The sequence below is a fragment of the Ranitomeya variabilis genome, chromosome 5 (genome assembly GCF_051348905.1).
Source record: "Ranitomeya variabilis isolate aRanVar5 chromosome 5, aRanVar5.hap1, whole genome shotgun sequence".
In the NCBI taxonomy this organism is placed as follows: domain Eukaryota; kingdom Metazoa; phylum Chordata; class Amphibia; order Anura; family Dendrobatidae; genus Ranitomeya; species Ranitomeya variabilis.
Genome location: NC_135236.1, coordinates 334,667,681 through 334,684,756, shown reverse-complemented (window position 1 = coordinate 334,684,756; position 17,076 = coordinate 334,667,681). Strand labels below are relative to the sequence as shown.

Genomic DNA, 17,076 nt, shown 5'->3' with positions numbered 1-17,076 from the left:
CAATTTTTCCTTATCAGCATGCACACGTGTGTGCTGGGAATCAGCTACATACTTCTTGATTGTGCGCTGATCACGATGAAGTGTCTTGGCAATGTTGATTGTAGTCATGCCTTGACCTAAATACTCCACAATTTGTTGCTTCTCAGCAGCCGACACATCCTTTTTCTTTCCCATTTTGGCCAAAAATGTAGGCTGCTTAATAATGTGGAACAGCCTTCTTAAGTAGTCTTGCCTTTATTTGGACACACCTGCCAAACTAATTTGCACAGGTATCTGCAATTGCTTTCAGTGATAAAAAGAGCCCTGACACACATCACCATCAATGAGTTTAAATGACAAACAAAAAAATTCTAACCTTATCACTCCTAAACTCTTTGTGCATAATAATTTGGAACACAGTGTAATTGGATGCGCCCTCTCTTGCAGCAGGAAGAGAATGTTTTGTCCTGCGCCATTTCATCTTTGAAATTTTTAGATTGAAATGTCAGTTCGCCAACATAGTGCTCTTCAATACGTGTCTCATCAATTTGATTGATAAGTCCTCTAGCGGCAAATGTAACTTGCCGTCGTCGAGTGGCTCTTGCATTTTGGACACATATTCTATCTTGTTCTCTTTTTTGTGAAATATGTGTATCACTTTGTGCATTGCGTGTTGCTCGTTGTCATGCAGCATTACATGCTCTACGTAATTCAGTTACTTCATTTATTTCTCTTGCTCTGGCCGCCCTCTGTTGTGCTGCATCAGCAGTTCTTCGACAATTTTGTTCATCTTCTGTTTCATTAAGACGCAGGTTACGCATCTGTGTGCGATTTGCTTCTCTACGTGCAGCAGCGCGCTCAATTTGATCCATCTTTACAATGTTGTCTCACAGTGTTGCCTCACAGGATACAATTCAAAATAGGCTTATGCCTTAACTCGCCACCGGGGAGAGCTCCTCTCCTTAGGTATCCATGGTTGCGCTCAACTGTGGATGACTCATTGCGCACAGACACACAGACACGTCCAAATTAGGTATATTGATTGGGCCGAGTGCTATCCAATAAAACATTGCACAGCGCTTGGCCGTGTTAGGCTATGTTCACACGTTGCGTTTTTTTGAGTTTTTTCAATCCTACTCTCTTGGCTGTAAAGAAGCAAAGCCAAAAAAGCAGGTTTTGATGAGTGTTTTCCGTGTTTTTTTGTGCGTTTTTGTCAGAATACATTTGTCTTGTGCATGCTGATAAAGTTTAGAGCATAAAAAATAATCTGATTCAACTTCATCAGGTTTTGGCACCAAAAACACCACAAAACCTGATACTTGCATTTTTGCAGCATATTTTTGCTTTCAATGGGTGAAAAATGCTGCAAAAAAGCTGAAATTGACATGCTGCAGCTCTTTGACAAAACAGTCAAGAAAAAAATCCAAGGTGAGTGCATGAGATTTCTGAAATGTCATACACTTTGCTGGTACTGTTAAATGCAGATGAAAATTTGCATTAAAAAACACATTACATATATTTCATGTACACACATGTTCACATCTGTTTATATGGGATATGTGTTCATTCTCTTATCATCTACATAAATTTCATGTTCATTCCCCACCTATAAAGCACAAGGAATATAATATACACCTGCTTATATGGGATATGTGTTCATTCCCCTATTATCTACATATATTTCATGTTCATTCTCCAACTATCAGACACAGGGAATATAATATACACCTGTTTATATGGGATATGTGTTCATTTCCTAATTGTCTACACATAAGGCTACGTTCACATTAGCGTTCTGCGCCGCAGCGTCGGGCGCTGCAGTGTCGCCGCATGCATCATGCGCCCCTATATTTAACATGGGGGCGCATGGACATGCGTTGCACTTGCGTTTTGTGACGCATGCGTCACTGTGGTGCATGCGTTAGGGCGCAGAGGACGCAGCAAGTTGCAGTTTTTTCTGCGCCCAAAACCATGCAAAAATGGACGCATGCGTCACAAAACGCTGCGTTGTGCATGCGTTTACATTTGCGTTGTGCGTTGCGTCGCCGACGCTGCGGCGCACAACGCAAATGTGAACGTAGCCTAATTAATTTCATATCTAAGATGCATAAAAAATGTATAATACCTCTCCATATCTTTGGACCTATAATTTATTATGCTCATTCTTTTTCTTTATTCCTTTTCATTTTTTTAGTACGTCCCCCAAAGTAGTGCATACTGTGATTTGTTTCCTCTCAGACTGCTGGTCCATGTGGAAAATTGAGCGCTGGCTATAAAGGGTGTGTGCTCTCCATGGCACACACGAACAGTATTCATCCGTTTGAACGAGCCCTATGGTGGAGAAAACATAGAACCAAACCCCATTTGCCCCGGAGGTGACAGTGCGAGGTTCTATGTCCGGGAAGTGTTGGCGGGAGCCTCCTGTCAGCCACCCATTATTCTCGGTGACTTCTCTCCCTGAGGTAAATGATTAGCGCCGTGCAGCGCACCACAGGACATGAGCTGTTTATTTTTTTTTGTTTGTTATCATTTCTACCTTGACAAACACCTGAGGTCCACACTGGACCAGTTCCCTGCTCCTTCTCAAGAACTGGCCGCTATGTCCTCATACTCACCTTTAGTGGAGGAAATGGTGTGCAGAACAGAAGAGCCGAGCTGCCCTCCACGGCCGGCGTGGACACAACACGGAGCGCTGCTCTTACCACAGCGACATTAGCGCCTGTTATTTAGCAGCTATTACGAGGACCATTCACCTTTCCAAGCCCCGCCTAGCAGGAGGTGAGGGACAGCTACTGGGCCAATCGTGCTTCGGGAGGCGTGGTCGGCCGGATAGATAACATGATGATTGTGTGAGGCGAGCAGCTCCTGTGTGGGGACCCTCATCTCGGGCTCGGGCTCCTTGCTGCCACCTGACTCCTGTCGCCGGTGCTGTCGGTACTAGGTGCCCGGAGCGCGGAAACGGCGGCTTTGTATTTGTCCTGCAGTTTATTCACTTTAGCCATCTAAACTTTTATAGCCATTTGTCTTGCCCGCTCTTCCCTCAGCCACTTATGCAGCAGATAGAATAAGTAGCAGCAGCAGCAGCAGCAGCTTCGGGGGAGCCCAGCAATGGATGAGGGCAGCTCCTGCTCCGGCAGGCTGTGGACTATGCTCCTACTTGGGATGCTCTCTGTGGCCGCGGTACGCGGAGCAGTCGGCTTTTACCCCAGGTTCTCACCTTTCTTTTTCCTGTGCACCCACCACGGAGAGCTGGAGGGGGACGGAGAGCAAGGAGAGGTGCTGATCTCCCTGCACCTGGCGGGGAACCCCAGCTACTACATCCCTGGACAGGAGTACCACGGTAAGTGCCCCCTGAGCAGGGTCTGCACATGGTCACAGGTAGCGGCGTGCCAGTGGGCCAGCTCTGGTAATCCAGTACCTGATGCCCATGTCTCCAGGACCCACTCCTACTAATTATATATGTATACATGTGTGTGTAGTGTCCGTGTGCGTCCAATTTATTTATTTATTTTTTGTGGGGAAGTATACAGTGCCATTGATTATTTCCTACTCTGATTCTCAAAACCAGATTAGAATAGGACCTGTCCTGAGTCTCAGATCTCACTGTCAGATCCATGATTTTCACGGAAGTATGAAAAGATCCATGAAACTCTTATGTCCTTGTTCCGTCTGCCATACGATATGAAAAAAACCCTGGATATTTTACACTCATATGTAAATGCAGCATAAGGCTGTCCATAAACATGGCATAGAAGTTGGTTAATGAGTAACCAACCATTGTATAAACATTTGCCTGGTGACAGATCGTTACGCCTACGCAGTCAACACATTTTAGTTGATATTCACCAATACAGTTTAATACAGCCATATACATTAGATCATACTGGGTGAAAATCTGTCATCATCAAAAAGATCTTATACAGACAATTATTCTGGTGAAATTTCATACCCAGTCGACTTTCCAATGGTTCTGTGACATCGGTTGATTATATTGATTGCTTTTAGTTAGTTACTGTTGAAATTTCAATTTTCTTCAACTTAAAGATGTTCATACAACTTCAGCAGGTGGCAACCCAATCTAATATAGAGGAAAGCTGTTCTTCATGGGCTCTCCACCCCATACACATGCATGCTTGGCTCAGCAGAGGGTGCATGTGTTCTGTATGGGAACAAGGAGGCCTAATTTTCTCTTAGAACAAAAGGAGCAGTGTTTGATATTGCAAATCTCAGATCCTTCAGGAGGTCCCCATACATGTAACATAATTGGCTGGCCCTGCTGAAATTGGTGGGTTTAGACGACTTTCCTCTTTGGGTATGTTACCACAGTCAGGAAACACTACGGGTTGGACACTGCGTACATCCAAAGCATCCAACCCGCAGGGGCCAGATGTTACAAGAAATCTCATGTCCACTATGTGTGCACAGACGCCTGCGGCTTCCCTGTGGAGATGGACTGTGACGTGTCTTTCCAGACCGCAGCATGTCCATATATCTTGCGGAGACGCTCAGTCTCCACAAGATAAATATCACCGTCCAATGTATAGCATGCGATGATTCCGCATGGTTCAGTGAACACATGCGGAATCACCTGCGTTCAAAAGCCAGCAGTGCTTTGGACGGAGCGGACATGTGCTGTGTCCAAAGCGCTGCCGGTTACTGACCGTGGGAACGTACCCCTATGTGTATGGGCTCTTTTATTGTGATCATCGTGTGGGACATAAAAAGGAGTTTGGTGATCATTTTACCTGATGAAGAGTTTTTCCTTTTATTTTCTTGAAATAACCCCCATCAACTTCCTTTTTATGGGTATTTTAGAGCCCAGCTTAAATCTAGGGTGTGGTAGGTGATGGGTCAGTCCTGTTTGTACAATACTGTATCTGTCCATACAAGGGGTCAATAGCTTATTTTGATACATTTATTACCTTGTTGCATAGCTTTAACATCTACAATGTTGAACAAAAGGAGATTTTTTTGTGACAGTTCCCCCCCCCCCCATGCTATATCGGTATGGTGATTCATGTTGCACATCACCGATTTGAAGACTTAACACGTGTGCCGTTTTATTGTGACAACCCTTTGTTTTCCAAAATATGCCGGCGTCAAGGAAAAATAGAGCAATACACTGACAAATAGGGCACATGTATAGAATATAAAATTCTCTGATGTTTTTTTTTACCATTTTGTGTTGTAAAAAGACTGATACATGAGCCCCACTGGGTTTATTAAGTTGCTACCTGCAGTCATTCTTTGAAGTCGCTGTTCATTTGCCTTTGCTTGCTGGATTTTCATTCGGCTTTCGTCTATCTAGGTTACTGGATTTATTAATTTCTATACGAGAGCACTATTTTCTTGCTCAGTACTCAAGGAATAAAATAAATCTTTACAGAATGACCTGTATTATTACTTTCCAAACATTAGTGGTAACCTGGCCATGCACATAAGAAATTTTGACAGGAAAAAATGGTACTGCAACAATCCTCTTAATGGTTCTACAGTTAGATGAACGCTTCTTAAATATTCCATAGAAATTTGCAGAGATAATAACCTAACCCTCTAGGTTAGTGCAGAAAATGCCTTTGATGCTTGCACTCTAGAAAAGTCATTGCAAAATGTGATTATTAACTTACATGGTTTCATTTTTCTCAAATAAATGGCATCCTGAATTTGAAGAGTTCATTCGCAGCCTTTACGAGACAGTTGCATTTGTAAACCCGTCACAGTGTCAATTGTTTCTCTGTATTATAGGCTTTTGTGAATGGCCAGATTTATATCCATTTCATTAATAGTTATGGTTTGAAGCTTCAATTTGAGATAAACTTTATAGTATCGATCACCACCCAGATTGAAGATGGAATATAGTAACTTCTGATTGTAACTGTTGGAGTTCACACATACAGGGTTTCAAGATTTTATTTGGATGTTTAAACTGGGACACAAATGTTTTCTATATGCATTGTATGGCCGCAGGGCAATACATTTCTGTTATGCATTTTTGTTAAATTTATCAATAAACAATATGGCAACATTTTTCTCTAAGTATATTAAATCTTAACAAAAAAAAATGTGGCTAATATTAGGTACAAAATATTGATATTTTCCCTTAGGCCGGCGTCACACTCACCATATGGAAAATCGGTCCGAGTCTCCCTGCCGAGAGTTGCACAAGTGCTCTTCATATGGTCATCCGTGTGTAATGCGTTTGCAATGCGATGTTGCTATTTTCTCGCACCTATGTATCCGTATGACATCCGTATCAATTTACATTTCTCACTGACTTTCCCCATTGAATTTAATGGCTCAATGGGCTGAAATGAGGAAAATGTGTGCATATTTCTCGCAAGTCACATGGATGGTCCGTGTGGTGTCTGAGTTTTTCTCACACCTACAGGCTTTGATTGGCAAGTCTCGGACAATATACGTGAAAAATCGCCTGAGAAAAAATACGGTGATGTGGAGCTGCCCCATAGGTTAACACTGGTCCGAGTGCTATACGATGTTTTCTCGCATAGCACTCGTCCGTATTCTACGCTAGTGTGACTCCGGCCTTATAAATTTGGCATGGCATATCTGTGCCCAACTTTACAGAACACCTGCATTTCATGTTTTTGATTACAGTATTTTAGAGTTAATTTGCAGCTAGAGAAGTGTATGGATAAAAAAAAAATCTCGGAAGACATCAAGAAAAGGCTTACTTCCTGACCTGTTCCTTTATTGTATGTAAAGGGAACCTGTCCGGTGATACATGCTGCCCCAACCGTGAGCAAGCATGTATCAGCCACTGGCTTTACGATCACAGCCATACATGTCTGAAACGATGCAGCCATTCAGAGAAAAATATAAGAAAAAAATATAAGTTTTAAGTAGCACTCTCGTCGACATTTTTATCCTCTTATGTTGCAATCATCATATTATCTAGCACCATGTTCTTACAATTGCTCATTTTGCCTTTACTCGGACTCCCATGACAGCACGACGAGAGAGGGGATCCGCCCATTAGGAACAGGAAACCTACAGATACAAAAGGGCGGCACCTCTCCCCTGCATCAGTTGGTTTCCTGTTCCTAAAGGGACGGGTGCCTACAGATGAATCTTATGGAGCCCAGGCTGGCCGGCCGAATCCGGTAGCGAGGGGGTCTCCTACCTCGGCCGGTGCGGAGATCCCTGGAGACGCCACGGTGGTCCTTGCTGGACTGCACGTCGGTGGCATTCGCAGCAGGGAGCAGAGTCCAGGGGATTTCTCGCCTCCATCAGCGTCAGCGCCGGTAAGTATGTGCATTGGCGGTGCAGCGGTGCGGCGTGCTTGCGGGGTGCCGGCGTCAGGGTTATGTGGGTGATCACCCGGAGCACTGCGATCCGTCCCCAGCGTCCTGCACCGCTCTCAGCGTGTGCTGGAGCGTTTCCGGGTGCTGTGACGTGGGGGGGCGGAGTTAGTAGCCGCTTCCGGGTCGCCGGATGTCTGCGCATGCGCAGTCGATCCAAAATGGCGGCGCCCATGTACCCTGATTACCGGTTTCTCCCACAAGAATCCTATCCTCCCTGCTGTATCCTGGGCCAATGGGAATGGCGCTGGCCTATCTGCTGACCGGATCCAAGGGGTATTTAAGCAGGTGAGGGCTTTGGAACCCTGCTTTTGGTCGCAGTTCGTCATGGAGAGTGGTGGTGAGCAGCAGCAGCTGCTGGATGATGTGCGTCAGAAGCCCAAGGAGAAGGACAGAAGCGACCAGTCCAGTCGTAAAAGCTCATCCGGGCAGGGATCAAGAGCTTCGACTAGGAAAGAACCCCCTCGCATTCTGGTACTTTACTTTGGCGCACGGGTAAGTGATCTACGTGAAAGTTCACTCTGTGACGCGGGCCCGCCCCTTGTACTTTATCATTCTAGGGAAAGAAGAGTGACAAGTCAAAACATAAGGAGTGTGCCCTCTGTGGAGTCCCCTTACCAGACTCTTGTCCTAAGAAATTATGTGCCCCCTGTATACAACAGACGGTGAGGTCTACAGGTGTGGTGGGGTGGAAGTGACATTAGGTCAGATAGTAGTTATCACCTATATTGTCCCCCCCCAGGTAGCGGAAGAGTCTGTGAGTGCGGCAAACCTGAAGGAGATGATCCGTTTGGAAGTGAGGGAATCCCTACGGTCCCTATCCCAAACGGGAGGTTCAAAACATAGAACCCCCCTGGACTCTAATTCTTCGGAGGAAGAAAGAGAAGGGGGTGCCTATCACTCTAGTCCTTCCTCCTCTTCATCAGATGAGGAGTCTGGACGATTTTGTCTGCCCCTGGATAAGATTGACAAAGTGGTCAAGTCAGTTAGGGGCACAATGGGCATAGAAGAACCCAAGCCGCAGCCCTCAAAGCAAGAGATGATGTTCAGCGGACTAGATTGTAAAAAACATAGATCTTTTCCAGTAAACGAAAAGATTCAAGACTTGATCCTCCGGGAATGGAAGAAGCCGGAAAAGAAGGGTTCCTTACCGCCAGCATTAAAACGCAGGTACCCCTTTGATGATCCGGTTGTAGAGACATGGGACAAAGCCCCTAAGTTGGATGCGGCAGTGGCAAAAGCATCCAAGAGAGCCTCGTTGCCATTTGAGGATATAGGGACCATCAAGGACCCCCTTGATAGAAAAGCGGACATTTTCCTTAAAGGTACCTGGGAGACAGCGGCAGGATCTCTCAGACCAGCGGTTGCCGCGACATGTACAGCCAGGTCTTTAATGGTCTGGCTGGATCAGTTAGAGACCCAGCTCAAGGACGGCACTTCCAGAGATGCTATTCTGAAGGCTTTACCAACAATTCAAAATGCTACGGCCTTTCTATCAGACGCTTCGGTGGACTCAGTCAGGATGGCGGCTAGAGCGGCAGGGCTCTCCAACGCGGCTCATAAAGCCTTATGGTTGAAGTGCTGGTCAGGCGACATACAATCCAGAGCTAAACTCTGCGCAATCCCATGTAAGGGAGAATATCTCTTTGGTCCAACTCTGGATGAGTTGCTGGAGAAAGCGGGGGATGACAAGAAGAAATTTCCTAATCCGTCTTCAGCATCCTACCGTCGGCCCTTCAATAGAAGGAGATTTGGTCGCGGAAAGAAACGCGGGTCCTCACCCTCTAGAGAGAGTTTTAGATGGGAGGATAGACGCGGAAGAGGTACGGGCTATATGTTTCGCCGTTCCTCAAAAGAACAGAAAAAGCCGGACCAATGACTAGCAATCCCCGTGGGGGGTAGACTGTCAACATTCTCTTCAGCATGGTTTGACATTACGAACAGTAAATGGGTCCGAGGCATTATAGCAAAAGGTCTAAAACTTGACTTTAGTCACTGGCCTCGGGATAAATTTAAGTTAACCCCTTTACGCTCCTCCCCCCTTGAACAAGCAGCCCTGGAAGCAGAGGTCATGAACTTATGCTCCAAGAGAGTTTTGATCGAAATCCCAGAATCAGAAAGAGGGAGGGGATTTTACTCTCCTCTTTTTCTGATCAAAAAGCCAGACGGATCGTTTAGAACGATCATAAATCTCAAAAGCCTTAATGAGTTCCTGGTCAATGAATCATTTAAAATGGAAACAGTCAGTACAGCAATAAAAATGTTGTTTAAACACTGCTTCATGGTAGTTGTGGATTTAAAGGACGCATACTATCATGTTCCAATACATGAAGACTTCCAGAGATTCCTGAGAGTAGCTGTGACAATGGGGGGACAGATTTGTCACTTCCAGTTCAGAGCTCTTCCCTTTGGCTTATCAGCGGCTCCTAGGGTATTTACAAAGTTAGTGGCCGAAGTCATGGCGCACTTGCGAGAATCTGACATCCTGATTGTCCCCTATTTGGATGACTTCCTTATAGTGGGAAGTTCAGCAGACCATTGCCTCTCACAACTAGAAACAACCACAACCAAACTTGAGCATCTGGGGTGGATCATAAATTATGAAAAATCCCGATTACAGCCCCAAATGATACAGAGATTCTTAGGGCTGTTGTTAAATTCAGAAACCCAACAGTGTGGTCTTCCGCCTGACAAGTTGTTACACATCCAACAACAAGTGTCTAAAGCAATTGATAAACCATCCATGACCCTTAGACAGGCTATGTCACTGTTAGGATCTCTAACCTCATGCATTCCCGCTGTCCGTTGGGCCCAATTTCACACCAGACCTTTACAATCCGAGGTACTGGCTAATGATAGAGTTTTACAGGGGTCTTTGCAGAGTCAGATTACTCTGGGTCCAGATGCCCTTACTTCTCTTAGATGGTGGCTAAACAGTGACAATTTGTCGGCGGGAGTTCCCTGGGTAACACGGGTGACACGTATTGTAACAACAGACGCTAGCCCTTCAGGTTGGGTAGCACACATGGATGACATGATAGTTCAGAGTCTATGGGACCCCTTAACATCAGCCTCCTCTAACCACAAAGAGTTAATGGCAATTGAACTTTCAGTTAAAAAATTCCTCATATATCTGCAGGGTCACCACGTCAAGATCCTCTCGGACAACCAGGTGGCGGTCGCATACATAAATCACCAGGGTGGAACTCATTCCGAATCTCTGATGAGAGTGGCGGACCGTTTATTCCAGACAGCGGAGAACCATTTTCTATCTTTAACCGCACTGCACATAAGAGGAAAAGAAAATGTGAAAGCGGACTTTCTAAGCCGCCACACCCTGAGACAAGGGGAATGGTCTCTAAACGGTCTCGTGTTCAACCAGATTGTCCAAAAATGGGGACATTAAGAGGTGGATTTATTTGCCACCAGGGACAACCGAAAGACAATAAAATTCTGTTCCCTAAATCCCAGGGAGAATCCTCTGGCAGTAGACGCCTTTCTGATCAACTGGGGCTTTCGGTTGGCTTATGCGTTCCCCCCCGCTGGGCCTGATACCTCTGGTAATCAGGAAGATAAGAGAAGATCGGGCAAGAGTTATATTGATTGCCCCATTCTGGCCCAGAAGGGCCTGGTTCACCTGGCTCAGGATCATGTCAGTGGAGGACCCCTGGGTGCTTCCGGACATCCCAGATTTGCTCCACCAGGGTCCGATCAGCCATCCTCAAGTAAAGAGTCTCCATTTGACGGCATGGAGTTTGAGAGGGCGTTACTGAAAAACAAAGGGTTCTCCCCAAATTTAATTGAAACCCTTATGAAAAGTAGAAAGCAGATTACAACAACAATCTACGCTAGAACCTGGCGGAAATTCCTGACCTCTTCTGATTTTAATTTAGAAGAGGGAATACCTATAAAACAGATCTTAGAATTCCTGCAAAGGGGCTTAGAGCTAGATCTATCCACTAGTACCCTAAAGGTACAAGTCTCGGCCCTAGGGGCCTTGTTTTCCTGTAACGTCGCCAAAAATTATTGGATCTCAAGGTTCATTAAAGCTTCTAGTAGGGCTAGACCCATACATAAGGATAGATCTATGCCTTGGGATCTTAATTTAGTCCTGTCAGCATTGACTAGAGAGCCGTTTGAACCATTGCAATCAGCTTCAATTAAGGCATTATCCCTTAAAACAGCATTTCTGGTAGCGATAACATCTGCCCGTAGGGTAGGAAACATACAAGCTCTCTCCAGAATTTCCCCTTATACAGAGTTTCTGCCAGATAGGGTAGTCCTCAGACCAGACCCGGCCTATTTACCAAAAGTATCATCTCGGTTTCACAGGTCTCAGGAGATAGTGTTACCATCTTTCATTCCTAACCCTTCCAACCCTAAGGAAGAACTACTCCATACGCTAGACGTTAGGAGATGCCTGTTAGAGTACATCTCTGTTACCGATACATGGAAGAAAGATAATGCGTTATTTCTATCTTTCCAAAATCCTAGAAAAGGACTCAGGGTATCAAAGTACACACTAGCGAAGTGGATTAGGGAGGCTATCTCTTTGGCTTATACTGCAGGTGGGGGTCCGACTCCGCAGAATCTGAGGGCGCATTCCACCAGAGCCATGGCTACATCCTGGGCGGAAAAATCTGGAGTATCAATCGACCAGATATGTAAGGCGGCCACATGGTCATCCCCGTCCACCTTCTTTAAACACTATAGGTTGGATTTAGGGGCCTCCTCTGATCTCACCTTCGGGTTAAGGGTGCTGCAAGCTATAGTCCCTCCCTAAGGTAGTGTTACATCTCTGTAAATCTCTCGTCGTGCTGTCATGGGAGTCCGAGTAAAGCATTAAGCTACTTACGGGTAGCGGCATTTCTCGGAGGCCCATGACAGCACCCTTAGTTCCCTCCCTATTTCACGTAGGGGTTGCACCTCCTATAATGTATATATCTCACGTGTTTATGCCCAGTGCCAATATATGGGTTAAAATTTTGTATATAATCTGTATATAATGTATATTTTTGTATGCTACTAACCGCGGTAGTCCTCTCAAGGCTCTGAAATACAACTGATGCAGGGGAGAGGTGCCGCCCTTTTGTATCTGTAGGTTTCCTGTTCCTAATGGGTGGATCCCCTCTCTCGTGGTGCTGTCATGGGCCTCCGAGAAATGCCGCTACCCGTAAGTAGCTTAATGCTTTCTTCCCAGCTAATTCTTCTGTTTTCCAGTTGCTCTGTGACATCACATGAATAAAAACTGACTAGCTGAATCATTCTAAGCTCTATGTAGAAGCAGGCTGTGAATGTTCTCTGAGTCATAAGTCAAGTCACAGCAAAATTCCTTGGCAGGGGGAAAGGAGCATAGCAGCTGGGTCATAAGTTGAAGAGGGGGATGATAAATGCAAGGACAAGAGACTTCCTGTTTCTACATAGCGCAAGGAAAAGAACTAGCTACCGTATATACTCGAGTATAAGCCGACCCGAGTATAAGCCGACCCCCCTAATTTTGCCACAAAAAACTTAATGACTCAAGTATAAGCCTAGGGTGGAAAATGCAGCAGCTACTGGTAAATTTCAAAAATAAAAATAGATACCAATAAAAGTAAAATTAATTGAGACATCAGTAGTTTAAGTGTTTTTGAATGTCCATATTGAATCAGGAGCCCCATATAATGCTCCATACAGTTCATGATGGCCCCATAAGATGCTCCATACAAAATACGTCCCATATAATGCTCCATACGGTGTATGATGGGCTCCATAAGATGCTCCATATTAAAATATGCCCCATATAATGCACAAATGTTGATTATGACCCCATAAGATGTTCCATACAGACATTTGCCTCCATATAATGCTGCACATGGCCCCATAAGATGCTCCATACAGATATTTGCCCCATATGCTGTTGCTGCGATTAAAAAAATAAAAAATCACATACTCACCTCTCAGGCCCCCGGCAGTTGCTATACTCACCTTTCCCGTTTCAACGACGGCCGTCGCTGTGTCTTCCCCATCCTGTGCACTGACTGTTCAGGCAGAGGGCGGCGCGCACTAATTGCGTCATCGCGCCCTCTGACCTGAGCTTCAGTGCAGAGGACACAGAAGACACAGCGGCGCCGACGGTGAAACGGGGAGCAGGTGAATATCATGCACTGCGTTATACTCACCTGCTACTGATGCGGTCCCTGGACATCTGTTCCCCGGCGCCGGCAGCTTCTTCCTGTAGTGAGCGGTCACACTGTACCGCTCATTACAGTAATGAATATGCGGCTCCACCCCTATGGGAGAGGAGTGGAGTCTATATTCATTACTGTAATGAGCGATACCATGTGACCGCTCACTACATGAAGAAGCTGTCAGTGCCCGGAGAACCAGGGACCGCGCCAGGAGCAGGTGAGTATTATTAGACAGCTGCTGCTCCACCTCCCCTGCCGACCCCTGGGTATGGCTGGGTATAAGCCGAGAGGGGCAATTTCAGCCTAAAAAAATGGGCTGAAATTCTCGGCTTATACTCGAGTATATACGGTAGGCAGAAAGGCAAAATGAGCTATTCCAAATACACAGTGCTATATAATATGATGAATGCAATATATTAAGAGGATAAACATTTTGATGGGAGTGTTTCTAAGCTGCCAGGGACCGAACCGCACAGGTAACTAGTCGTACACTAGCGGCTTCTTCCTGCCCGTTTGACTGTAACTAACAAGCCTCTGCCTGCGTGCGCAAATAGAAGATTAGAAGCCACAACATTTTCAGAGTTAAACATACATGGCTGTGATTGTACAGCCAGTGGCTGATACCTCCTGCCCAAGATTTGGGCAACATGTATCACCTGACAGACTCCCTCTAAAGGGAATCCATAACCAGGTTTTTGTAACTCCATCTGAAAGCAGCATAATGTAGAGGCATAAAGCCTGATCCCAGCGATGTATCACTTACTGGGCTATTTGCTGTAGTTTGATAAAGTTACAGCTTTATCCTCTGCCTTTTCTCTGAATACTGTGCTCTGTATAACACTGCCATCACCACTGATTGGCAGTTTTGTGTGTATACTGTGCATAGGCAGAAAGCTGACAACCAAACATTTGACTTTGCAGTAAGTAATAATGATGACCAATAACAAATTGTATTGTGAGTAATAAAAATGCCTTAAAACATTCTCTCTCATTAATCTGGCATGTGGCAAATAGTAATAATTATGATAATCCTAATTGACCTAACATGGGAAAGGTTTATTCTGATTTCATGTCAGATACTGAGAAAAAAATGCATATGTGTATTTTTATATAGTGTATGTAAACTTCTGGTTTCAACTGTATTTATTTGAAGAGTTGTTTGTCCATGACCCTTCAAAAGAGATTCGCAATTTGCTCCTGGGTATCAGTATATAAAGCAGTCATCAATTGCCATGAAGAGTTGGGGGAAACACTTTCCCATATACACAAAGGTCTCATTTATCTATGTACTTGTTACTTTTTTGTCACATATGTCATTCCTAAATAGTATCTAGTGTGATGTGGAACACATTTAATAATATCAGAATTTAGGCCTCTTTCACACTTCCGTCTTTTTGTTTCCATCAAAATCCGTCGTTTTGTGAAAAAAAAAGTTTTTTTCTCATAGACTTGTATTAGCGACAGATTGTGACGGATGGCCTTCCGTTTCATCCGTCGTGCGCTGGATCCGTTGTAAAATCGCTGTCCGTCGGGCGCAGACAACACACATAGAAGCTTTTTTGTGTACGTTCGAAAATTGCCCAGAGACGGATCCTACGCTGTCCGTCGTTGGCTATAATGGAAGCCTAAGGACGCAGGATCCGTCGCTGACCGTCAAAAGCAGGAATCCAGTGACGGATGCCATCTTTTGAAACTGAGCATGCCTGGAAGAATTTCCAGTCAGGGAAATTCTCTCTCACTCTCTCTCTCTTTTTACTATTGATGCTGCCTATGCAGCATCAATAGTAAAAAGGTATAATGTTAAAAAAAATAAAAAATCGTGATATTCTTACCTTCCGGCATCCCCCGCATCCTTCCCAATGCTCGCAATGCTCCCGGCAGCTCCTGTTCCCAGTGATGCCTTGCGACAATAACCCGACCCGACCGCTACGTCATCACAGGTCATTGTCTCGCAAGGCATCACTGGGAACTGGAGCTGCCGGGAGCATTGCGAGCATCGGGAAGGCTGCGGGGGACGCCGGAAGGTAAGAATATCACGATTTTTTATTTTTTAAATTATTTTAAACATGGGTTGTGTTGTGTATGCATTTTCGCTGCGAAAAAACGTGGCGAAGATGCATACACAACGTGTGCACATAGCCTTAAATTCTGGCAACAACTGCCTTGACGGATCCATCAAAAAAACGGATCCAGTGCATCAGTTTTTTACAGTCTGCACAGGATCCATCTTTTCAACATTTTGACGGATTGTGACTGATTGTGAAAAACAGAAGTGTGAAAGAGGCCTTAGGGATAATTGCATCATGTACTCCATAATTTAGGGCCATTTGCACCATATACTGTATGCCACTTTGTAAAACAAGAGTAAAAAGTGGGCATAGCTTTTCACTTGGTCAGGATTTAGACACTTTTATGGACACACCTGTTTCAAAATGTCATAACATTTTTGCACAATCACACTCCAGTAGGTGGCTGCTGTAGAAAGTATACTAACATCTGTATACATTTTCAAAGATGTGAAAAATGTGTGACATTCTTGATAAATTTGTCTCAAATGACAGCATTACTTCCCGGAAAACTGTCTTAGGCCATGTTCACACTTTGCGGTTTTTACCGCGGATCCGCGGCGATTTTGATGCTGCGGGTCCGCAGCAGTTTCCATAGGGTTTACATTAACATGTAAACCCTATGGAAACCGCAAACCGCTGTGCACATGCTGCGGGAAAAACTGCGCAGAAACGCAGCGGTTTAAAACCCGCAGCATGTCACTTTTTTGTGCAGAATTGCAGTGATTCTGCACCCATAGAAATGCATTGAACCGCTTACTTCCCACATGGGGCTGTGCCCACGTTGCGGGAAGTAAGCGGATAATGTGCGGGTGGTACCCGGGGTGGAGGAGAGGAGACTCTCCTCCAGACCCTGGGAACCATAAATAGTGTAAAAAAAAAAGAATTAAAATAAAAAATGATGTTATACTCACCTTTCAGCGCTGCACGCGGCCGGCCGGTCTTCGTTTTGCTGTGCGAGCAGGACCTGTGGTGACGTCGCGGGGATAACCGCAGCGGTTTTGCCCTGCAGATTTATCAATTCCGCTGCGGGATAAACCTGCAGAGCACACCGCAAAGTGTGAACATGGCCTTAAAGAATACAGCACATGATGTACCCCAAAGTGTCTGGAGTGTTTTCATGGCACAGTGGGAGAAATTTATCAAGACTGGCATATTGTATTGCCAGCTCTTAAAGGGAATTTGTCATCTACTTTTTCGTATATCACTTGCGGCCACCGCCTTTAGGGGTTTATGTACAGCATTCTGTAATGCTGTAGATAAGCCCCCGATGTAACCTGAAAGATGAGAAGAACAAGTTAGATTATACTGACCTGGGGGGGGGGGAGGTCCGGCTTATATACGAAAAAGTAGGTGACAGATTCCCTGTAAACAAGAGCTGGCTGGTTTAAAATGCACATAGGTATTAAGGCCTCTTTCACACTTCATTCTTTTTGTTTCGTCCAAATCCGTCGGTTTTTTTGAAAAAAAAAAACATCCAGCAAATGTTGCTGCTGGATCTGTTTTTTTCTCATAGACTTGTGCAGCGCCCCAGAGTCCTGG

The 17,076-nt window shown here is 45.0% G+C and overlaps 1 protein-coding gene across 4 annotated transcripts in view; it reads left to right on the top strand.

Annotated features, from left to right (window-relative positions):
- The first annotated feature begins 2,814 nt into the window (after positions 1-2,814).
- The window catches only part of RELN (reelin), a 1,394,857-nt gene continuing 1,380,595 nt past the window's right edge, over positions 2,815-17,076 (top strand). For all 4 annotated transcript variants that reach the window (XM_077264737.1, XM_077264736.1, XM_077264735.1 and 1 more), the window contains exon 1: positions 2,815-3,319. In XM_077264737.1, the coding sequence (XP_077120852.1) occupies positions 3,088-3,319 (232 nt within the window). In that variant the 5' untranslated portion in view covers positions 2,815-3,087. The remainder of the gene's footprint in view (positions 3,320-17,076) is intronic.